The 25,902-nt window shown below is 33.3% G+C and overlaps 3 protein-coding genes across 3 annotated transcripts in view; 2 read left to right on the plus strand and 1 right to left on the minus strand.

The window, feature by feature from the left end:
* The first annotated feature begins 9,121 nt into the window (after positions 1-9,121).
* On the plus strand, positions 9,122-15,536 carry LOC107850446 (protein ALTERED PHOSPHATE STARVATION RESPONSE 1). Its single transcript, XM_016694977.2, has 5 exons — positions 9,122-10,369; positions 10,473-10,550; positions 12,583-12,788; positions 14,350-14,573; positions 14,728-15,536. The coding sequence occupies exons 1-5, from the start codon at positions 9,424-9,426 to the stop codon at positions 15,392-15,394; spliced, it is 2,121 nt and encodes a 706-aa protein (XP_016550463.1). The 5' UTR covers positions 9,122-9,423; the 3' UTR covers positions 15,395-15,536.
* Positions 15,537-16,584: 1,048 nt separating this feature from the next.
* On the minus strand, positions 16,585-22,605 carry LOC107850447 (acyl-coenzyme A oxidase 2, peroxisomal). Its single transcript, XM_016694978.2, has 7 exons — positions 21,751-22,605; positions 19,716-19,831; positions 18,258-19,138; positions 17,952-18,131; positions 17,688-17,854; positions 17,487-17,610; positions 16,585-17,084 (listed from the first exon to the last, which is right to left on the minus strand). The coding sequence occupies exons 1-7, from the start codon at positions 22,206-22,208 to the stop codon at positions 16,923-16,925; spliced, it is 2,088 nt and encodes a 695-aa protein (XP_016550464.1). The 5' UTR covers positions 22,209-22,605; the 3' UTR covers positions 16,585-16,922.
* LOC124889661 overlaps positions 22,381-25,902 on the plus strand; it is a 5,373-nt gene continuing 1,851 nt past the window's right edge. Inside the window, exon 1 of the mRNA XM_047401638.1 lies at positions 22,381-22,478. Within this exon, the coding sequence (XP_047257594.1) occupies positions 22,381-22,478 (98 nt within the window). The remainder of the gene's footprint in view (positions 22,479-25,902) is intronic.

Raw genomic sequence — 25,902 nt, forward strand, 5'->3', positions numbered from 1 at the left:
TTCTGATGAAAAATGGGGCGAAATAAAGTTATTTTTTCAGTCTTATGTAAGTTCATTAATATGGTTCACACTATAAATCATTTTTATAACACAGTAACATGTTTACTGTATTTGACATACAGGTTGACACAAAATTCAACTTTCTTCATGATCTAAGGTTAAACAACATCAGGAATCCAATGAAAAAATAGATAAACAATATGATGAACTCATCCAAATGTTGAAACAAAACAACCAAATAAATGAAAAGGTAAACTAAATTTGCTTTACGTTATATAATTCATGAAGCTGTATTATGAATTTTTTTAGTTTTATTTATGCATGTTTTATGACATACATAAGATTCTACTTTATGTAATGTAATATACATAGAGTTTATATGTATATTATATAATATATATAACTGTTTTATGTTTATATTTACTATACATTGCAATAACAATACACGACAGATTTAAGTGTACAATTTGTGTTTATATTGTGGATTAAACATTAAACAGTTATGTTTATTATACAATATACATAGAACATCTATGTATATTATATAACATAAAGGACATAGATTAAAACAATGAAATGTGTATATTGCATAATATAAACATTTCACTGTTATGTAAAATAGTTAACTTGTTTTAACTGTACTACGTGTGTTAATAGATATACATTTATTTAAAATCTTTACATAAATTAATTCATTTCATTTTAAAAAACATCAACATAATTTTTGATTGACATCAACATTTTTTATTTTTATATAAAGCCGGTGAAGAATCAAATATTCAAGCAGAAAAGAGAGGACTCAAAGTAAGTACAAATTGAAATGAAATTACTGTTATTTCTTACAATTATATCATACTAAATTTTTGTTTCCAAATTTAGTTGTACTTATATTCTATAACAAAATGTAAAGGATCATTATTTAGTTGATTCAACTATTGGAGAAAAATCATCACAAGAACAAGTTGACGAGATCGATATCGTGCTGAATATTGACGGCAAATAAAAAGGAGTACTTTTTAAAAAATACATTATTTTTATCATAAATTGATGTTATCAAATTTTTTCTAAACCATATACTATACTAATTTCAACAGGATCAGAAAGTTGGAGAAGAAAAAATAGAAAATGTACCATCTAAAGATGATGTTGAAGATATTGAAATCTTTAAAACCCCGCAAGAAAAAGAAAAAAAAGTATTTTTTCACAAATGATAATTATAAATACTTTGTTACATATATTAAATTTTCTTTAATAATTTGATTTACAATGTATACGTATTATATTATATGTACATTATAATAATATACATATGCAACACATCAAATATTTTAAAATCAATTAATAAACAATGCAATTCTCACTTTATTATTTGTAGATTGTCGGCGAGACTGTTAAATCTGTAGACATAGACTCTGCTGATGATTCAATGGATGGTTACTATTTTGATTGGAATCGCAGTCCCATACAAGAACAGTCTGAGGTTACTCATCTTAAATTATAACATTTACAATTAAAATATTAAACTTAGTTATGTATATGTTTTATATTATCATTACAAGGATGTCGAAGGATGCTGTGAGGATATTACAACTGTCAGACTAGATGCTCTTGTCAAATCCGTGGTAAATCAGAATCTGACAAACCCTAATGTTGGAACACCTTCTACTGTGCATATCAATAAAGATCACATGGTAAAAACATAAAGTCATTTTTTTCAGATATAGGTCAAATATGTAAGAAATGTATTATTTTATTGCTTTCAGTTAAAATTATAGAATGACCTACTTTTGTATATGTTTCATGTTATCTCTTCAAGGATATTGAAGGAGTTAGTGCTGATATTGAGCCTGCCACATTGGAATCTCTCATCGCAGTTGTGGAAAATCTAAAATCTGATAGTGCTAATGTTGGAACATCTACTATGCAGGTAAATTCAGGAAGTCATTTTTCCCAAATTACATGTCTTATTTTTCACACATGACACTACTACTACTAGCATGTTAAACCAAATCTAACAATACATACTTATCATTTTATGTTAGGTTGATTATTTGAGTACACTTTCTGAATCGGCTCAAGTCGAGTTAGATGCCATATTGGAAGGTATTGCAACACCAGTGGATGACCTTCCTATAGAATTCGTTCCACCGTCAAAAGAAATTATGAACAAACACGACATCTCTGATAGTCAGCTTCCTTCAGATTTTTTTGATGCGGTTGTCGCGGCTCATCAAGCTGCAAAAAACCCTGCTAAGAGAATCAGGATGAGATTCAAAGTATTCATATCTCCATACACAACAGAATATTCTTCTGTCTCTAAAGCAATTGAGGATCAAATCGGAGAACCGAAACAGAAATTCGCTTTTGATAATTTTCTGATATCCGACAATATGCCAAGAGGTGTAATTGAAGAGTACAAGCAGTGGGTGGAGGAAGAACTATTGAAGTTTTATGCTAAAAAGTAAGTTTTTATCTATATTAAAATGAAATTTTTTCCTCATTGAATGTACTATCTTTTATTTTTGTATACTAACAAATGTTATTTTTTCATAAAAAAATGAATAATGAGCACTATAAAGCCAAATTATTTTCTCTTGGAGTTCATGAAATCGATTTTGTTGTTGCTCATGCACGAACGAAAAATTAGTTTTACTTGATGTCTCAAAAGAATGCATGTTGGAACGATGAGGTATTTAAATTTTTTAATTTTATAATCATTCTTTTTAACTTGCTGTGATATGTTGTATACATACGTATTCTTTTTAACTAATACAGAGGTTTTGCATTTGTAAAATAAGTTGTAAATTAAGTATCTTTGTGTTAAACTACTTCTGAGATGTCTAGTTTTATGAATACCATGTTTTGCACTGCATGTGTGTTCATTTTTTACATGATCAGTTTAGGAAATTGACAATACCTATGTATATTTGTTAATATACATCACTGTTGATATGTTGATAGCTATGTTATTGCATCCTCAGGTCACACAATTTAGTTTGTGTATATGTTAACATATACATCACTATGAAGTTAGGTAAATCTTTCATATACATAAAATTTTCAGCATATTTGTGGAATATTTTGACAACATCTATGTATATTTTATAATATACATCACTGTTGATATGTCTACCTGACTTAGCAGTGATGTATATGTTATCATAGACATAAACGCTAAATATGTTAAAGGTTTGTAACTATGCACGGTCTAATATTTTTAAACTAACAGATATATCTCAGTATATTTTATGTATATGCCTGATTTATCAAGATGTATATCTAGAATTATTTTTATTATCAACATCTGATGTGTATTATATTGGACATAATACATTTTATTTGTTTTTTCTATTGTAGCATATTGATGTCATTTTCTATCATTTGCGGAAGAAATCGAAATTAAGGAATGATCAAGATTACAGGTTCATAACAACCAACTATTTTTTCAAGAACTATATTGTGAAGACATACTCCAATTATTATGAAGATGATACAGATACAGTCATTACTACACAGCAAGATTATGCTTAATCTGTTGATGTGGTCCTAAATGAAGATGCAATAACAAATATAATCAAGGGATATTGCATGCCATCTAATTTACCATGGCACCAAGTTGATGAGGTGTATGTTCCTATCAACTGCAATGAGAATTTTCACTGGGTGTTAGCTGTTATTGCCCTGAAGGATAGACGCATACGCATCTATGATTCGCTGTCCAGTCTAAGGAATATGGAATCAATTAATGAGATTAACAAGTTGGCTGTGATGCTGCCAACTTACCTCTCCGACAGCAAATTTTTTGAAGAAACATCACGTACAGATTAGGCTAATCTTGAAGCATACATGGATAAGATTACTCAAAGGACACAATTTCTGAATGAACATCCCTTTGAGGTTGAGTATGTTCAAGACAGTAAGCAATAAGAATGTGACAGGGTGTAAGTATACTTATCTATTATTTTTGTTCACAATATTACTGTACATGTATTAATGTATTTACTTTTTCATTGCTAGTAAATATTAAGTAATAACGTGTAAGCTTTTTGTATGCATGACAAGGATTGTGGAGTCTTTGTTGCTAGGTATGCTGAATACTTAAGTGAAGAAATGAACATGCCTTTAGATGGTTTTGAAGCAGAATATCATCAAATACGTTATGCCACACTCCTTCGAAAATATAGTATTCAAAAAGTTCAGAAAGGTTATGTTAGTGAAAATGATGACCCTCCAAGACCAAGGTTAAGAAATATACGAATTTCGGGTGAAAATGAAATAGTTAGCAGTGAGTAGTGAAGAATATTGTTAAGATTTTCTTTGTGTGCTCTTGAAATTTGTTGGGAATGTTCAAAGTATAAGTACAATAGTTGTTTTGTATGGCAGAATACAATGATGTTTTTCTTTAACATATGATAACATATACATAGATATCTAGCCTTTTATATGTGTATATGTCTTCATATACATAGTAAAGTTTACAACTTCTAATGTATGTTGGAAAATATACATAATTGTATATAAATTACAATTTTTAATGTGTGTATATATTTTCATAAAGATGGTACATTAGAGAACTTACAAATGAATGCTGGCAAATATATATAAATTTCCATTTAATTGCAGGTTATAAACTAGACTGAGCCACATATTAAAACTTCATACAATGTATATTATATCATATACATAGATTTAAAAAAATAAATTAAAACCACAACAATAAATCAAACTGTTATTTTAAACTTTAGTATTATCCACTTTATTTCAATGCACAAATAATAAAATAAAAGATATCAATAAAGTTAATCCTGAATAATTATTAACACAATCAATTGTTACTATTCAGGAATATAGTGAAGAAAAAAGTTATTTCAACGGTATATATAAAACTAATAACATTTGTTTTTAAATTTTTTGTTTGCAACTATATGTTTACATTTACAACTCAGATTTTTATAATGGCGCTATGTATGTTTAATGATATACATTAATTAACATGTAATCTACATAATACATATATCTGAGATAAATGCTATAAATACAGGTTATGTATGTTATATAATATACATAATTATTTTATTATTTGTTTAGAACCTTATTTTATTTCTCTTTATAATTATAACAAAACAATAAGTTAATTCAACAGTAAATACAAAACAAATAACATTTATTTTTAAATTTTGGTTTTTTCAAATATATGTATACATGTACAAATTACAGTTTTTACAACGACGCTATGTATGTTTTATGATATACATTACTGAATATACAATCTAGATAACAAACATCTGAGTAAAACGCCATAAAAAACAGGTTATGTATGTTTGATAATATACATAACTATGTTAATATACATAACTGTGCTAGTACTCTAGTATATTTCAAAGCATTAATGAAACTATACCAGCTTCTACATAAACATCACATATAAGAGAGCAAAAAAAGAACACTGAAATTTAAATCGAAACAAAGTAAAATTTATTTCAACGAAAGAATAAAATACGAAAATATATCGGTTTGTACTCTTCAAAAGTATAGAAAAACAATAAATTAGTTCTCCTTTGGAAAAAAACTACATGAACCCCTATTGTGCCCTTCTTGGTCGCATCCTCCACAACGGTTTGTGCTTGAAGAAAGTGTTTCACTTGATTTCTTCTTTCGCCCCTTCTTTGATCTTCCTGGAGGTCTTTTATAAATCGGTGGCAACACTTCTTCCTCATCTACACTACTGGCAATATCCCAGTCTTTCTTGTCTGGCATTGGAATGATTGTAACTTCATATGTCTTCACCAATGTGTTTGGCTTGTAGTATTCTGAACAGTATTCTCCAAAATTTTTTACATGTTTAGACTTCAACACAGCTATAGCGTGAGCACAAGGTATTTGATCTATTTAAAACCTTGCACAGTTGCATATACCACTTTCTAGATCAACAATGTATCTTCTCCCAGATTCATAAATCGAATATACATATGTTGAAGAAGCCTTTACCTGAACAATAACAAATAAAAATTAAACCAATTAATTTTTTTGGGAAATATAAATTTAAATAAACTTCTTTTCAGTTAAACAAATACTACATATAAATGCATAATTTAACAAGTTAAAGCTTATACATACTGTTATTCTCAAAGCTTTCACATCATTGAGAGTTAGAATTTCTTCAAATCGACGATTCAAAGTGGTACTTGTATAAGAAGCTATTTCACTGTTCTTACAGTTTCAAGAAACAAATAATATTCGAACCTCTTCTAAGAATCCGTATATTGGCAATCCTCGGGCCTCTACCAAACACCCACTAATACACTTAACAATATTCGAGGTCATCATCCTACCTCTGTTTATCGGTGAATGACATCTACTCCACCTTTCATATTCAGCTTCTTGTAAATATTTTTTCACTCTCAGATCAGCTTTTTCAATCTTTGCCATCAAATAGTCAAAATCATCTTTCTTATAAGCTTTAGCCATTGAATAATACAAATCACTAATACTTACTTTACTCTTATGAAAGTAACTACAAACATTTTTCCAAATATGCCATATGCAAGCAAGATGTGGGACATTTGGATATACAACACTGACAACTTTTATAATACTTTCGTTCCTATCAGATACAACACATACGTTTTCACGTTCACCGAATACAGCTTTGAACTGATTGAAAAACCATGTCCACGAATTATCATTCTCAGTATCCACAACCCCATACGCAAGCGGTAATATGCATCCTAAGTTACGTAAACACTATATTAGTAAAAGAACAACAAGTTTTTTTTTAAAAACAACTGGACAACATCTTTAAATATGTTAACATATACATAGATGTGTATGTTAACATATACATAGCTGGTGATATTTTCTTAAAATATACATAACTGGTGATATGCTAATAAATACAATTTGGTGTGTTTTAAAAAAAAATCAAAGAAAAATGTTCAGGAATTTTTTTCTTTAACAAAAACAACTTTTTAATATGAAATACGATGTATGTTAAAAAAAAAGAGTATGATGATTTTTCACATTCCTATACCATCAAAGGTACTTGCTGAGACGAAAGTGCCTTGATATGGTCCACTTAAATGTGCTCCGTCAACAACAACAACGGGTGTGCAATACTCGAACCCCCTAATCATGGGATGCAACGCTATAAACAGATACATGAATCGATTATCCCATGATTTGTGCATTGCAACATGTGAATTAGGATATACATTTTTTAACATATAAATGTATCTCGGCATCTATCTATAACCATCTGTAGGTCCACCTCTAAGCAACGATATGACATGCTCCTTTGCACGCCATGCCTTCATATAATTTATATCCACACCATATAAAACTTTCATTTCTTTGATGATGTCCTCGGGTATGTACCTTCTCTTATGGTTAACTAGTTTTGGAGTCGTGAATTCACAAACAAAAGAAGTTATCGCCAAAATATTCTGCAGTACCCTGTCTCTCAAAGCACATGTATGTTCAGGGTTAAATTTACGAATCATAAAAACATTTGTTTTTTTGTAAGTAGATGCTTCCAAATTCCACTGACATTCTTCATTGTAACATCGGAGGACATAGCTAAAATATAAAAAAAGTCATTCAAATGATTATAATTTGTATCATTTCATAAGTTTTAACGATTTGATTGTTACAAATCCATCATAATAAATACATTATAGACATGTATAAATTTTCCACATATACAACTATATACAATCTAATAATTCATGTAATTAACATTAAAAACAAAGTATGTACATTATGAATTTAATAATACATCTAAAGGCATGTACCAATTATGTATATTTTTAGACATACATAAATGTTGTCCATTACCTCATTTGCTCACATCTACATTTTAAAACATATACAAAGCACAAAAGATGTATATATAGTTGACATAACAGAATTAATCTAACAAAATACATTAACCAGTTGTGTCGTAGGTATGCATATACTTTTCAGTAATAAAGCTATAAAAAAAAATTAAATCAAATACACTACGTTGCATAAATATACATAACTTAAAAACAGTTCTTCCAAAGACCACACTGATAATGTGTTTTTCAATTTTTGTTTAGCAAAAAAAAAAAAACAGATGTTCATTCAACTATATATAACATTGTTATTAAGTTTTTTTTTTATAACATTCAAGATTTGATATATCAATAGTGCCCAGTATAAAAATATACGAATCACCGCTCTAACATTGAATCCATTAGTCACCTTATATTTTGACATCACTGAAACGAATGTCTGTTTATCCTTATACATCTGTTTCACCTTAACATCAATACTCTTGCTGTCACATATCAAGTTATCTATTTCAACCTCCAGAACATACAAAACATATTGATTTTGTGTCTCAACTACAAATAGAGCCATAGCATCAGATTCAACACCTTCCAGGAAAACAACAACTCTTGTTTCTCTATCGAACAATATGTCTTCTTGACATTTATCTGTAGTTGAAATACACAACGGATACATCACGAACGATGGTTATGTTTTCTTCAACTCGACGTACAATCGTACGTTATTATCGTTAAAAGGTGAATCATTGCCGTCGACAACATAACGTACATTAATATTTTTCCGAGCTTCGTCAATGTTTAGTTCATCAGCAATCGACGAAATCAACCTCACATAATTTACTGATTCAGCTACAACAATCCTTTCACTTTTATAATCCACATATTTTGTTTGGGATCTCCATTTACCCGAGTACCTCAAAAGAATAGCAATATTCATCTTCAATAATTCGAAATAATTTGCTCTCTTCAGTAAACAGCAAAAAACAGATCTGAAATTGTATTAAATTATGGTTTTGCTTCAGATTTGCGTTTGTATGTATTTGTGATATTCAAATTTTAAAATTCCGTTGATATTACATGATTTAAGGGATGCAGTATCCACGTATTTAATTAGTTGTGCTATTTACAACTTTTTCTTTTAGGAACTCTAACAGATTTCAATATATATAAGTTGTTATGTATATATCGTTTCAAAAATGTATATTAATCACAAGAGAAACAAAACTAATTAAAAAAGATGGGCTGCAGAGCAATTAGTTCTAAACGGTTGGAATTTATGAAATTTGCACATTTATTAAACTCAGTGTCCGATTAAACTAATAAAGAGTAATAAGGTGGAGCAGTACTATTTTGTTTGCTTTTGACTCTCTCCTCTCAGCATTGCCTCTTTTCGCCTTCCCCTCTCCGTTTTCCCCTTCATTTGTTTTCATAAAAGAAGGGTTTTGGTTTTGGTTTTGGTTTTGGTGTTAGGGTTTTAGCTTTTTTTGGGGGGAACCTGTATTTTCTGAACTGAAAATGGTGGAAACGTTCAATTCAGTGAAGTGACTAGTTTGATTATTATTATTATTATTATTATTATTATTATTATTATTATTATTATTTGTGTATAAAAATGGGTGCAACAAGCTCAAAATCTGAGAGGAGTGAAGCACTAAGATTATGCAAAGAAAGAAAGAAATTCATAAAAGAAGCAGTTGATTCTCGATACGCATTAGCAGCTGCACACGTTTCATATGTGCAATCCCTGAAAAACATCGGCATTGCACTTAGAAGATATGCTGAAGCTGAAGTGTTGATTGAGTCATCTTTATCAACTTCAGATAAAACACCATCACATTCGTCCTATCCATCACCATCACCATCTCATATTTGTGGTGATGATGGAAGTCCCATTTCACCGAATGTTGGTACTACTAGGTTGAGTTACATGAAGTCTACCGGAGGAACTAGTGTTGTTACTGTCAAGGTGAAGGCGAATTCAGAATCTATCAATATGTGTGTTGATGATGTTGTTGATTTCTCAACACCGTTGCCCCCACCGCCGCCACCTCCACATTCGGGGTCTTGGGATTATTTTGAGCCGGATGATAATGAGAGCTTTAGGTTCGTCACACATAGCACCGCTAAGCAACTGAACTTTGATGATAATGATGGTGGTGGTGGTAATAATGGGATTCAGGAACAAGAAGAGTTCTCGACATCTAAATCGGAAACTTGGAGTAATGGTCGTCGTGGGAAATCGGGATTTCAAGATTCTAGTTCAGTTATGGTTGATGGTGAGGCTAAAGATATGGGCAGTGAGCTGAAGGCAAACTGTTCTTCGGTTGGGACAATGACTGGTAAATCTACTTTGAAAGTATCTGGTTCAAAGGGAGATAAGTCTTTAGTAGTGGATGAAAGAGAGGATCCTTCTGAGTTCATAACTCATAGAGCTAAAGATTTTCTTTCTAGTATAAAGGATATTGAACATCGATTCTTTAGAGCATCTGAATCCGGAAAAGAGATTTCAAGAATGCTCGAAGCTAGTAAAATTCGAGTTGGGTATTCTGAGGCCAAAGGTACAAATTGCGTTTTTATTGCTAACTTTGGTTTTTGCATCTGTTACATACATTGACATGTTTTTTGTTATCTATGGTCAAGTTCTAATACATTTTTCTTCAGGAAAATCTTCGGTGTCCGCCTATTTGTCTTCTATGGGTTCAGTTTGCTGCAGAAGAGTGGGTGAAAACATGTCTGATGGTAAGTTCATTGAACAAATTAATAAATCATATCTTCATATATAAGTGGCTAGTTTGGTTATTTAACTAAACATAACAAAAACAACCTCGACCGAGTGAAATCTAAATCTAAATTCAGGCTTTAGATTGCAGAGTTTTTTATTTTAGTTAATTGTCTTACTTCACTGGTAAACTTGGGGTTTTTTCACGTAGGCTTTGTGTTAATGAGATTATGTCATCAAAGATTGGCGATTGCAGACTTTTTGCTGAAAAACAATTACTTTGATTAGCCCCCAAGGGTGTGGCCTAGTGATCAATGAAGTGGATTGAGAACTTGAGGTCTTAGGTTCAAATCCCAGCAGATAAAAAACACTAGGTGTTTCTTCCCCTTTTCCCTATCCTTGGTGGACACAGTTACCTAGTATTTGTTACCAGTGGGAGGTGGCGGGTATCCCATGGATTTAATCAAGTGCTAGAAAGTTGGACCGGGCACCACGGTTATCAAAAAAAATTGTTTTTATTATGAGTGAAGTAGTTAATCAACTTTTTGAGCTTACCTGAAGCAAAAGTTTGACCTTAAAACTTTTGGAGAACTTTCAACCTTATAATTGATGAAGTTTGTGTTTAGGTCGGAATGTTGATAGCTTTTGCAAAAGAGGCCCATTGAGAAAGTTTACAGCACATGCATCCTCGACAGTTGTTTAGGAAGTGACTATTTGTTTTCGTGGTCATTTTATGTCATATCTGAGCCTTCGTCCTACATACTTGTCCACTTCTTCCTTCTTTGAGCTAGTTGGGGCTTTGGGTAAGTTGAGTGTGGGCATTGTCAAGTTTGGGCGAGAAAGTTGGTGGTGACTGTAGGTGCTGTGGTGATGAACGGATTGATGTCTTGTTGATGGTGGTAAAGGCTATAGTAATTGGGTTGTCGTCCTGATAGCGGTGTGTGTAGCATATTGACGAAAAGGGTGCAAGAGTTGTGAGCAAACGAAAGAAATTGGGAATGCAGAGGTAATTACCTTGGTGCTGATATCAGTGTGTATAGAGGGATATAGAAAAATCGAAATAGGAAGAGAGAAAAGAAAAAGAAAGGAAGCAAGAGATATAGGTGACTACAGGATAGGAGAAGTGAGAAGAGAGAACAAAAAGTTGAGTGAAAATATATAGTGAAGGCTGTGGTGGAGGGATGCTAAAGTGGTGAGCGGACGGTAGATCTTGGGAATGCAGAGGTTCTGTGGTTAAACTTTTGGCTGACTCCGAGAAGATCACTGATATGTCCTAAGTTATAGACCAAGGGTGTGGCCTAGTGGTTAATGAAGTGGGTTGAGACCATGAGATCTTGGGCTCAAATTCCGTTGAGACAAAATCACTAGGTAATTTCTCCCCTTCCGTCCAAGTCTTGGTGGGTAGCAGTACTCAGTACCAGTGCTGGCTGTAGTGGATACCTCGTGAAATTAGTTAAGGTGTGTGCACGCTTATCCAAATAATAGTTATAGCTTGTGACGGCATGACTTCAAATCAGAGAGTTTTTTTTTTTTTTAATTTGTCTTCTCATAACTTTTGATGGTGTACAGAGTTTTAAGATGTTAGTTTGATATGTGAATTCTTAAAACTTGTGAATGTTTTAAAAGATATTATTTCTAGAATGGTTTCAAACAGTTAGGGGCATCACAAATTGGTAGACTTCATATAAACTTAAATTTGAGAAGGAGAGAGAGTATTTGCTTTTTACATCGATCCAAGTCGAGGCTGAAATGTCCACGATTCAAGAAATTCTAGTTCTAATGTGCTCGGACAAATATAGGGATTTAAATCACAACTACTCATTAACAGAACTGAAAGCATAACTATCTAACTTGTTTGGAATAATGTTGGACAAAATCGATTATGAAGTTAGAATTATGTAATTCAAGTTGGGTTGTAGTTCATAAATTTGTTAGCACTAAGAATAAAAGCAAATCTTTCACAAAAATCATTTGCTTTTTATATTTTGATTCAAAGCATCTGCTCCTCATTTTTCCTGTTCATTGCTGTTCTAATGCTCTAGTGCTATGCAGAAGCAGACCATGTAACCAAGGTGATTATCTGGAAGAGGACCGCATCCTCAAGATCATCTTCATCGAGGAATCCTCTTAATAGTAAGGATGACAATGATGATAGTGGAAGTGATTTTGTTGAAGATTTTTGCATGATAGCTGGAAGCCACTCATCCACCCTTGACAGAGTATATGCATGGGAGAGGAAACTTTATGATGAAGTGAAGGTACTGACCTTAAGCTTGAGTGTCCTGATTATTTTGAATTACATTGGCGCAGGACCAGCTCGCGGAGCTTGAATTCACAGCTCAAGTAACTCAAATATAAATTAGAGCTGAATCTTCAGATATTAAGAAGCACACTCCAAGAGATGGTTGCTAATATGGTTTATAGGGTAAAATACACTATACTTAAAAAAGGGTTTTATAGAGTAAAATACCGCTGAATTTGAGATTTAAGGATAATATTGGTAGCCTTGATCAAAATAGTATAATTTTAGTAGCTAATGATGAACTCACTGTGATGTTCGGGTCAGCTTGTGTCCACCTCGACTAATTACAAGTGTTCCTGCTACCTTCTACCAGCACAAGTACCGGGTAGCTTTGTCCACCAATACTTATTGGAGTAGAAATCACCTAGTGTGTTTATCTCTGCTGGAATTTGAAGCTGAGAAGCCCACTTCATTGACTGCTAGGCCACAATTTGGGTGTTCGTCATCCTAAAGTCTGAACTACACAATGGTGTAGCCTATTTACTGCCCCTAGGATTATTAGCTTAGGGCTGATAGCTGCATTGCTCTATAAGCAGATATCTGGACATACTAAGTTCATGAGAAAATCCAATAAGAAGTTACCCTGGAAGAAAATGCTGAAATCTATTGGACTTTTTCTTTTCTTTATTTCTGTGTCCTCTTGGTGGACCACAGAACGTCATGTGGCCTTCTATCTTACTCATTCACATTATATACATGTAACTCATTGTTGCACATTGTAAGTCTCTTGTTGACAACATGATGCTTTCACTTATTAGCACCTCGTCTTCCGACTTTTCCTTTTTTGACAAGATTCTATTCTGCTTGAGGTGTTTGAGTAAGTGTTTTTTTAAATCCTGTCTCCTAACCGTAACCATCAATAATGATTAAATTGTATTTATTATCATAGAGCTTCACTTGCATAGTAGTCCATCCCTTGTTATCCTCCTCGATAATATCGAAATGTATCTTTCTGCTGGTGCATTAGTTGTTCTGGAAGTTCTCTTTTATAAGAATCCTTTTTTTTTTTTTTGGTTTGATAAAGAAAGAATCCAGTTGACAACAAGAATGTTTAACAAGTTATGTTTATGCCCATATGTTTAACAATTTATGTTTATAAAGTATGATTTTTAGGTCCATGCTTTACTACAGTACTCAAATTACCAATCAGTCTTATCAGTTTCAGTTGCTTTATACTTCTTTTGGAAGCTGTTCTGAATGACCGGAAGCTTCATTTACTCCAGTTCTTACTAGTTCCAATAAATAACAGCCAACCAAAGAATGGTTCATTTCTGCAATGTGGGTTCAAGTGTCTTTTAGTATAGATACTTATATTAGAAGATACAATTTCATTTCGGTTTCTGGACCTTCCATAGGTTTGTTATACTTCGCAGCTCATCACTGTTCTTGTATTGGATCTTGAGGAAATGAAGATGAACTATATAGAGCCTTTCATAGGCATGTCATTTTTGTGGTAAGTTTAGAAGAAACTCTCTTTTTTTAATGCTCATTTGCTAGTCATTCTCTTTAATCTGTAGACGATCGAGTCAATCAGGAGAGATTATGATCGGAAGTGTAACCAACTTAGGCATCAATTTGCCAAAGATGTTAGCGCCCAAATAATTGACAAAACACGGTCAGTGGTCAAAGATCTCCATTCACGTATCAGGGTGGCTCTATATTCAGTTGATTCGATATCAAAGCGGATAGAGAAAATGAGGGATGAAGAGTTGTTGCCTCAAATTTTGGAACTTATACAAGGGTAAGGAAACAGCTTTTTCTTTTTTTACTCTTCCTGCTATTGGACACATTTAATTTGAGGAACTATTTTATTTAAACCTCATTTCTTGGGTCATCTGTCCGTGCATGCCTTGTATGTTTGCTGTTATATTTGCTAATATCTGGGCTCCGTGCAGATTGATCAAAATGTGGAGAGCGATGCTTGAATGCCATCATGCCCAGTATATAACCATTTCTCTAGCATACCATGCCAAAGCTTCAGTTTCAAGTCCCCAGGGTGACACTCAAAAGCTGATTATGAGTCAGCTGCAGGATGAAGTAGAGTGTTTTGGCTTGAGTTTCGCCAACTGGATTAACAGCCATACTTCATATGTTGAAGCTCTTAACAGCTGGCTGCAAAACTGCATCCTTCAACCACGTGAGCGAAACAAAGGCAGAAGAGCATTTTCCCCCCGACGAGTTCTGGCCCCACCAATATTTGTGCTTTGTCGCGACTGGTCCACGGGGATTAAATCTCTGCCTTCTGAAGATCTTAGTGATGCCATTAAGGACTTCTTGTATGACCTGCGACATTCAGTTGGACACCACTCTGAGGAACTGCAAAAGAAAGATACTACTCCTGAGTCGGGGAATGAGGAATTGGAGGCGAAAGATGAAGAGAAGAACGATGAGAAGTCATCAAATTTGAATCACATACACTCGAGTTTAACAAGGGTTCTGGACCGTCTGACCAAGTTCTCTGAGGCTTCTTTAAAGATGTGTGAAGATATCAGGCAGAAATGTGAAACAGCTCGAAATGCGTATCTGAACTATCGACCAGCGCCAAGATCCTTTAGTATATGATTGCGTTATTGACATTATGAAAATATGTTATTGTAAATCAATAGTGACTTCAAAGATTGTGCCTTCTCATTTTGGTGAAAAATAGTGTAGGTTACTAATTTAACTGAAAAGCTTACCCTACCAATTGGTTACTTGACATTCACTATAGTTGTTCATTTGTCTGCTTTTGCCAAAATCATTAGTATTAGCTTTCTCATGCTGATTTCAATTTTGTTTTTGCCCGCTCAAATATATTAGGTAAGAACGTTGCAGCAAAACAGTTGTCAAAGGACCAGGTCATGTCACATGATCAAGATTTAATTTACTTCCTCAATGCTGTCTCAGTACTATGTTTAACATATTTCTATCCAGTGTATGAGTTATTGCTCTTCTCGATGTCAAAGTTACTAGTTACTGCCAAACACAACAGCTGCTGCATCATGTGGAAATCAATTTGTAGTTTCTACGGATGCTGCAGCAGTTCCGAATTTAGAAAGATGGAAGTCGGCGCGGGCTGTTGTGAACCATTTCAGCTGGTCCAGCAGTGGAAAAATATAAATAAGCTCAAACGGCCAAATGCCAAAATCAATGCAGTTTACTGCTGTAGTTGGGCTGACGTATCTGTCAAGAATTTTGAGAAAGCCTGTAATTGTGTACGTTTCACACAACAATTGTACTCCTGTCTCAAATTATCCTCGTTCCTTAAAAAAATATTACTAATTAAGAAGAATTTTGAACATGAATGTGTCTTAAAATCTAATTTCTCTTAATTGAATAGTTACTCTTTTATATACTTTCATCCCTTAATTAAAATTGTTTGTAATCTTCAAATACAACTACTACAAAGGGCAAATAACAATAACATGCTCATTTTATTTATATGCCTTTATTCCTTAATTAATGTGCTTGTAATCTTCAAGAACATGCTCAGTATATTCCAACAAGTAAAATTTGAAAAGAGTGAAGGTGTAAGCAAGACGTACGCCTACCTTCGTGGAACATCCATGGAAAGTTTGCATAAAGAGAGTGTCTCGGCTCAAGACAAATGATTTTTAGAAAATGATTTGACATAAATGTAAAAGCAAAAACCTCAATTAACTACCAAGGGTGAAAAGAAATACTACTCGATTAATTTCTTCTCTGTATTCTTAAATAACAAATAATTAGAGATTAAAAAAAAAATCACAACAGATAATTTGAGAGGGAGGGAGTACGAAATACAAATGTTTGATGTGAATAGCACCTTCAGATCTGACTTCATATGTATAACAAGCACATCAACTTAGCCTATTAGAACTTGTTGACCACAGTGAATACAGCAATAATTCATCAAGCTTGCATTACCAAGATAAAAGTGATACAAGAAGCTTGACACCAGGAAAAATAATAGAACACAAAGTAATACTTATAAGGAATCCTCTTAACCAACATTCAGCATTCCTTTTCCACCCAAACTTCCATCCCAGGACCATGGGGAACTTCTTGAACTATGAAATTCAGAAAAAAAAAAAATCAGCAGAAAAATATAACTGCCCACTTTTGCTAGATATTAGAATCCAACAATCTGAGTATACTGTGAATAAGCTTCTGATGGGGTCTGCACACCAATTGGAGCACGCGTAACATAATCTGGAAGATCAAAGGCATCAACAAGTTCCCTTGCAATATTCTTAACTTGGAAACTTAGATATTCTGCTAGCTTGTGAATTGCCTGTAAATTAAAAGTGGAAGGTCAGGCATGGAAAAGAACCAATCCGACTAGAGAGTGTTCACAATAAGAAGATTTATTACTTGCTCATTTAACATCTACGATGGCCATAGGTGCCAAGAGCCATTTACTTTAGATAAATATCAGAAGAGGGAGGAATTGAAAAAGGCTGGCACCATTTGACTGTTATCCTAGATTCATTAAGAGAACAAAACTACTACACGTAATAGTATCTACGACGAAAGGGGTCATCAAGATAGAATAATCCTTGAGAACCATATCAACTGCAAAGCTGCAAATAGATCCAGATGTTCACATGTAATACTTTTGAACGCGTTAAAAGTTGCATGCAGTGTTAGATTTTAGATATTAAGATGTACAGTGACTAATTTTCCATAGATATACCTTAGCTTTGTTAGGGGCCACGTAGTCTACATTGCGGTACGTGCCTATGTCATTCCAGATTCTATCCAGGGCATAAAGATCACACACGAGTTTTAGGGCAGCACGAGAGCTTTCATCAGGACAGCTGCAAATAAAAGAGAGTATTAGGCAAATTCTAGTTGAAGGGAAGAACAAGTTTCTCAAACTGTAATTAGGACATACTTTTTAACTGCTTCAATGAACTTTTCAAGGATGAACGATTCGATATGAGACTCTGCAAGCGTCAACAGGTGATTTAAACATCTATTCCAAGCACCAAATCCTCCAAGAGTCTTGGAGTGCTTCTGAAGCCGGATAGCAACACTTTGAAGCAATCTTGATGTACGATACTGGAAAAGGAGCAGTTACAGACTTGCAGCATAGTTAGACATACAATGCTGTTATTTGCCAATATGTTCTGTAGTCAGATTGACCACAAATACTCACCCTAAAAGCATCCAACTGGAAGTTAGGATCGCGCAAGTGATCTTCACCTTCCCATCTAGCAGTTACTGGGTTAGGCTGAGCAAGGTAAGCATTCATAGATTGTCTTAGGTAGTTCCATGTGACGGTGAGCGGCCCACCTCGGAATTTCTCCCTGTACTGCTTCAACAGAAGACCGGCTACCTGGATCATAAGAACAGTCGTTACACCCTGTCCCTTTATTATATTTTGCAACATCATAATAATAACGAAACAGAACAGTTCTTCTGGTATGCAAGAGGAAATGGACATGAAATCTCAAATCTCAACCTGCTGCAGAAGAACAGTGTTGTCTCCCTCAAATGTTTGAAATATGTCATGATCATTCCTCAAACTTCCAAACCTATTGACAGCAGCATAACCATGGCCTCCACAAGCTTCTCTACATGTGCTCAATGACTTTGCCGTGTAAGAAGTGATATAGGCCTTAAGACCTGCAGAAAGTGCATGTACGTCCCCTATCAGTTCTTCATCATGAGATTTCTTCATTTCAGAATATTTTTCCACCAGATGAAGTGCGGTAAAATGGAATGCGTAGGTTGAAGCCAACATTGGCATAAGCTTGTGCTGCTGAGATTGGTAGTCCAGTATACTAACTTCAGGTTGTTTGGGAGGACCAAATTGCTGGCGCAGAAGAGAATATCTTGTTGCAATAACAACAGCAATCTTGAGAACACCCACAGAAGAATAGGCAAGACCAACTCTACCACCAACAAGTTCTCCAAGTGTGGCAGCAAATCGTTTACTAATAGTAGGCAGGCTGCTAGTGTATTCCCCATCCCGTGAGACATCTCCAAATCGATTAAGAAGGTTATCTCGTGGAATTCTTACTAAACGAAATCTTAATGCACCATTATCTACTCCATTCAAGCCAACTTTATGGCCACAATCATGTATTTCAACCCCTGGCAGTGTTTTGTGGGTTTTCATATCCCTTATCGGAACAATAAATGCATGAACACCCATGTCGGTAACACCTTTTGTATCATGAGTTGGTAACATCAGTTTTGCAAAAACTGTTGCAACCTTTCCATGAACGGCAGCATTACCAATCCACCATTTAATAGCCCCATCATTTGGCGTGTCAATTATGAATTCATCTGTGAGTGGATCAAAAGTGGCAACTGTCTGAAGACCTTGAACATTTGAACCTGATGAGCAAAAGGATCAGAATAAATTAGAGTAAATTTAAGTGTCAATAATTATCGGAATTAAAACAGAATAATAGCACTATATGGTAAGGGTTTTAATTCAAAGTGGCGTTCTCATGGATGTTAATTGTTATATACTTCATCAGTTGCCTGGGATATCCTAACCACAACTTCAACTTCCAAATATCTTAGTGCTATTGCCTTAAATATCCCTTTAATGCAAAAGAGAACGACAAGATGACCTGAACATTTCTTTGGAACATATTTCTGTGCATGTAGTCGTGGATACAAGAAAATATAGAATAACCTAATCTTGCAAATTCCTAACAACATTTTTTACATGCACTGAGCCCATATGCAAGGGAATTATCACTATTTTAGCTACTTGTGTTACAAACAAACATCCGTCTCCCTTAACGTAATTGCATTGTCTTAGGGGCAAAGGTACTAAAACAACTGTATGTGTAGTCCACATGACCAATGAACATAGAAACTTCATAGACTAAGACCAGGGAATATAAAATGGAAGTTGATAGTGAAACAATAATAACAAAAGTGGTCATACAAAACAGTTTACCATGATGAAGCTCTGTCATAGCAAAGCAGCCTGGGTAGTCCACATTGTCTATACCATCGAAGTATTTGTCTCTGTGCTTTTTAGTTCCCAAGTTGATAACTGAACCTCCCCATAGACTGTATTGAAATCCAGTCACATAAGAATTTCTTACTGCCTCAATATTAAAGAGAAACTTAAAACATAAGATCCATCATAGTTGCTATAAGCAATAGAGATTCAGGAAAAAATGCAACTTGAACAGAAAATACACCATGTTCACATCATTTGATGGAAATATACAGTATCACAGGGAAATTTAATAAGGATGGTCCTATGGTATGTAGGTTTTAATAGGGTACTCTTGGTCACCAACCAGCTCAAGGTTTGGAGATGATGCATTCTGAAACGCGTTAAATTCTAATTGGGCGCAAACAAACCATGGCCATAAGTCGTTTTAATAGGAACTTAAAATCATTTGTACATAATAGCAACAAAACAGAAAACTCTACGGTTTATTTGCAACACTATCCAATTGTATAACCTTATTAAGAACCACTAAGCTCTTGAAGTCCCTTCTTGCATAACGTAAGCTATTGAAGTCTGTTAATCTTTGGCATTCAGGTCTTTCAAATCAGTTCTTTCTTACACCTAAAAGAGAATCTATTGAAGCTCAAAGAGTCCTAAAGTTCAAATTTCTGGTCTGATCTGGTCCGATTAGATCTCAGATACCGCTATACTAAAGTGAAGTGCTCTACGCCTTGAACTGAAGACCTTACCTAAAAAAATGCAAAATAAGGAAAAAAGGCATTGACTAGAACCCTGTGAAGTATCTGCTCTGGAAATATAAGAATCAGACTAGTAAAACGGAAGACTCTCTGTTCTATTTCCATTCATGTTCTTGAACTCAAATGAAGCTGTAAACCCCAAAAGGATCTTCATAAACTTCATCAGAAGCATTGTAAGGAAAGAAACATTTTGCATATTGGCATATTTTAGAATCCTGTTTGTCCTTGGAAATGATCTTTCTGGTATATCCTATTACCTTATTTTCACAAATTATTTCTCTACTACCCAAATTATCTTTATCTTTCTGGTTAAATAATCAGCAGAAAGAAAAATCCAAGAAATGATTATCATATAGCACCAAATGATTATCACCTCCAACTCCTCCCCTAAAAACAAACAAACAAAACAACACAGAGGCTAGCTAAAACCCAAAATCAGCATTATGCTTACATATTTTTATTTCTATTACAGATAATAAATCTCAGTGCTACTCCAACTCAAATTAGAGGTATAACTGTAATTCTGGAATTCAATGATGAAAACAATTACATGCACCAGGGTTATCTCACGAGTTGGGTCCAAAGAGGGTCAGAGGCGAACCCAAGATTTGATGATGACAGGTGCACTACTAGAGGTGGATGTGTGTTAGTACAGTGGTATCGCTCCACGCCTTAATGCATTTGTCAAAAAAATTATTAGACTACTGTAAAGCCAAACTTATCCAAATAAATATTAGTTAAATGGAAGTATGACAACATCAAATAGGAGTCGAACCTGGAACCCCTCAATCGCAGAGAAGCGCAAGGTTAAGCTATGAACCAATGAGCCAGAGCAGCGCTTGTGTTGAAGGGTGCACACGTATATATATGTACATAACATAATTTTTTTCGAAGTTACCGGGTACATGTGCACCTCCACCTTCAAACGTGGGTCCGTCTCCGAGGAGGGTGGGGATGTAACACATATCTCACCTCTATCTCGTGTGAGGTAGAGAGGCTCTTTTGACCACAATACTCTGTCCTAATTTACACTACTAGCTTTCTTTTTAGTTGGTCCCAAACACAATGACAAATTTTAAAATCTACTAACAATTTAACTTTAAAATATCTATTTTACCTATAAAATGATTTATAGTCACACAAATTAAATCACAAATTTCAAAAGTCTTTCGGTATCAAGTCCAACTAACTCACATAAATCGGGATGGAGGGAGTATGGCAAATATACGTCAAAAATAAATTGAAGGGTTGAAAAAGATAAAAGAAATTACCTGTACTGAACACCCATTTTGATGCCAAGTGACATGTCAACACTCCCCACAGCTTCAGCAATAGCAAAATACTTACCCGGATCATCAACCAAATACCTAAATGGCCTTATCCCACCTTCTCTTACCAAACCCACAAGTTGTTTCATACACAGTTCCCTATGTTCATCCATCCTTATTTCAATTGGTGTCTGCAACTCCGGTTTAGAATTAAAGTAAGCAAATACTTTTTCCTGTATATCCCTATGTTTACCTCTCATGTATTCCGACAGTGTCACCGTGCTCACGTTAAGCGCCGGTTTCACTTTCCCTGCGCATGTTAGCACCTCCAAGTGCTGAATCGGGATGTTGTCCTGAACCGGCTTCAGGTGTAAAGTCAGCTGATTGATTCGACGGTTCACGAGTTCGATTGTTTCTTCAGTGTTTTGAGGACCCTTTGAGCTGATATTTGGAAATTCCATTGAATCTTGAAAAAAAAAAAAAAAACAAGAAATTGATTAAATCCCAAATAAGAAACACTAGTGATTCTTCTTATCGGGTTTTTGTTGCTGGTGGGAGGCAATAGGTGCTCCGTAAATTTGTTTGAGGTGCACCAAAATTGATCCGAACAGTTGGTATGAAAAAAAACAAGAAATGAATCAATATATAGATACAGAGTTTGTGTATGTATATTACAGTTATGGAGATTGGAAACTGCAAATGTTGAATGAAGAGTTTCTACGGAACGTTAGGTTACGTGTACTCACGATGGGTTCTCCACGTGAAATAATATGATTGGAGGAAAAGGAGGTATTGCTATATTTGGCGTACTTTTCGAGGTCGATTAATAGGCATGGGTGAATCAGTGAATCGGGGATTTGGATGAGATTGGTCTCAATTTATTTTATTATATTGGATTTTTCTTGATCTCTTTTCTATTTTATTTTGTTTTACTTATGAAATAACACCAAAAGTATAAATATTTAAAATATTTAATGTAATTTGAATGAAATGAGCCTAAATGAGGAAACAAATAATGTGATATAGAATTTCATTTAAAAAGTGAAACTTTCAGTAAAATAAAAATTAAACGTGATTATTTACTTTAAAACTCGATCAGTATTTTTGTGATAATTATAGCTTGCATTGAGCATATATTTCAGAAATCTTTTTTTTTTTTTTTAAAAAAGAAGATTTCTGAATTTCACCTATTTGTTAATTCTAATAAATTGAGGAAACATTTTTATTCATAAAGTTTATTAGTCAAACACAAACTACTTCTTATCAAAAATGTCTTTTAAATACCTTTTTTGCAAAAAAAAAATTAATTTTAGAAATTTAGCAAAACAAATTAGTGTTAAAATAATTTCTAACCAATACATATAATATAAAACTTTTCTTTCCTTCGTAACGACATTTTCATGTTCAAAAGTTTTCTTCCAAAAATAAAATATTAACTAAGTAAGGAAAGTTCTTTTTTTAGTTGTCTTCAATTAGAGTTGTCAAAATGGGCCGGCCCAATCCAACCCTAGCGGGCTACAGAATTAAATATACTAGGACGGGCTAGCCCTTTTAACTAAAGGGCCTTTAAAATAGAGGCCCAACCCAGTCCTAAGCGGGTCGCGGGTTGACCCTTTAGAAAAAATAAAAGCAACTCGAAACATGATAAATGAAAATATTGTAAGTACTAGACTATCACCAACTTTTATGATTTTACTTTAATATGTCTTCTACTAGTTTTTAGCATGTTATAGACATCTCTTCTTACTAATAAAGAGTTGTTAGGTTGGGAAAGAGTTGTCTTGAGATAATTAATCTCGAAATTAGTTATTCCATTATGTATACGAATAATTTATCTCATTACTATGGTGTAAATGGTGCGATAAATAATGTCGGTACTAACTAATATCTCACACCAAACATAGAATAAAATAATCCTTCATTTTATCTCGGACTATTTATCCCTCATACCTCACACCAACGATCCCTTAGTTGTTATTAGCTCATGACATTTACAGTAATAAGCGAAGAAATGATGATTAACTGCAAATTTCATAGAAAAATTCTAACATGGTTAAGATAATAAATATAGATATACACAAAGTATCTATATAAAAGAAGCAAGATTATAACAAAAGAGAGCCTACATTTAAAGAACAGAATATTGCATTAAGAAAAGGCAACAACTACTAAACCATCACGAGTAAAAGCAACTTTTGAAAATCACAAATAAAAGCAGCTTACCAGTCATTTCAAACACACACTAAGAACTTTCAAAAAATTAGTATCAACCAAACAATGGATAAAAAAATAAGTAGCTAGTTTGAAAAGATTGACAAAATTCTAATTCCTAATAAATAAATGACCAGATTAAAAATATTTAATAATTAGTTTTAATGTTCCAGCCCATGGGCTGGCCTCTGAGGCTGACGAGTTAGGCCTCTGAGGTCGACGGGCCAAGTGAGGCTGGACTTATAAGCCTTATTTCTAAATGGGCTGAAAAAACTTAGCCCAACCCCACTTAATTAAAGGGTTGGATTGGGCTGGCCTCACGGGCCAAACCCATGTTGACAGCTCTATCTTCAATGAGCTCTTTACACTTATGGAATATCTAATAAAAGTTGTAAAATTTTCTTTACCTCTTTTTTTTTTTAAAAAAATATTTTGTGTCTCTCTTCCTATGTGATTTTTCCACTTTTTCTCTTCTTTCCGTATTCATTTTGCTTCATAATTCTCTTTTAATTTCATTTTTATCTCATTTTGCATATGTTATACTTTACTCTAGAAATTTAATTTTTTTTCTTTATTTTAGTTCTATTCTGTATATGTTACTTTGTTGCAAAAAATTACGTTTTTTCATATAATGACAGTATGACAATGTAGGACTATAAATGTGATACAAAAGGTGCATACCTCCATATCATTTTAATAAACAAAAAGAAAGAAGAAATATTTACACATCAAAGCAGAGGAAAAAGAAATTCATTTAAATGTCTTTTCTCTTAAATTATTAAGGAGTTTTTCCCTAAATAACAAATTGTTTAAACATTATAGAAATGAAAACTTTTTTTCCTACTTGAAAATCAAGGTAAAAAAAGATAATGGAAAAGGAAAAAAAAGCTACTTATAATCTATTTAAATGTTTTATTTATTCAAATAATATAAGATGAAATAGTACAATATATTATTAAATAATATGTAACAATCATTTAAATAGAATATAAGCTTGTTTTCCTTTTTGTCAAGATTAAATTTGAAGGGAGAGTCTTTTATTTTATTTTCTTACAATTAAATAATATAACTTGAAAAAAAATTTTATGTTTATCGCTCGAGATTCTACTAAAATTACACTAAAATGTTAATTTAATACATATGTATAAGGAACTAATTTCACCACTGACTTAAGGATTAGTAAATGGATACTGAAGGATAGTAACATCAACAAATGACAAGAGCTTATGCTCTAGTAGAATGACTAAACACGTATTGAAATGTTTGAATAAAACTTGTTTTTCATAAACAATGATTATGTGCCTAACACACATACATATCCCTATAAAAAATAAATAAATAAATAAGAGAGACCTTGAGCGAATTTTGTAGGAGAGTGAGAAGTCTCGACATTCTTAAGAATTTTCACTTGACTTGTTCAATATCATAATCCAATTGAGACACAAATTCCTTCAGATCCGTAATCATTTTCAGTTTTTTGATCGACTCTGATAAACCTGCAGGTTTCAACTGTAGTAAACTTGAAATAAAGCTCACCTAATATCAAGTATTTTTCTTACACATGAATAACCAATATTATTAGATGAAGAAATAAAAAATAAATCTTGCAGCGATATGTTTTTCCTTTAAATGGTTCATCCCGTATGTCTTTTAGAGAGAGCAAATAATAACAAATAAAAAAGATCAGGCAACATAGATGGTGAGATCTAATTGAATTTGAATTCAATTGTTATAATTGAAAATTGATTATGCAATTACTTTAGAGAATTGATGAGATAATTTGTTAAAATTTTCAAATATCAGTTAAATAAAAAATAAAGGAATAATAGGCCAAAAAAAAAGGTAAAAGATAAATAGAAATCTTAGATTCTAATACATGCCACATCAGCAAGGTTATAATTCTCATATATATATATATATATATATATATATATATATATATAT

The sequence above is a fragment of the Capsicum annuum genome, chromosome 12 (assembly GCF_002878395.1).
Source record: "Capsicum annuum cultivar UCD-10X-F1 chromosome 12, UCD10Xv1.1, whole genome shotgun sequence".
Classification (NCBI taxonomy): domain Eukaryota; kingdom Viridiplantae; phylum Streptophyta; class Magnoliopsida; order Solanales; family Solanaceae; genus Capsicum; species Capsicum annuum.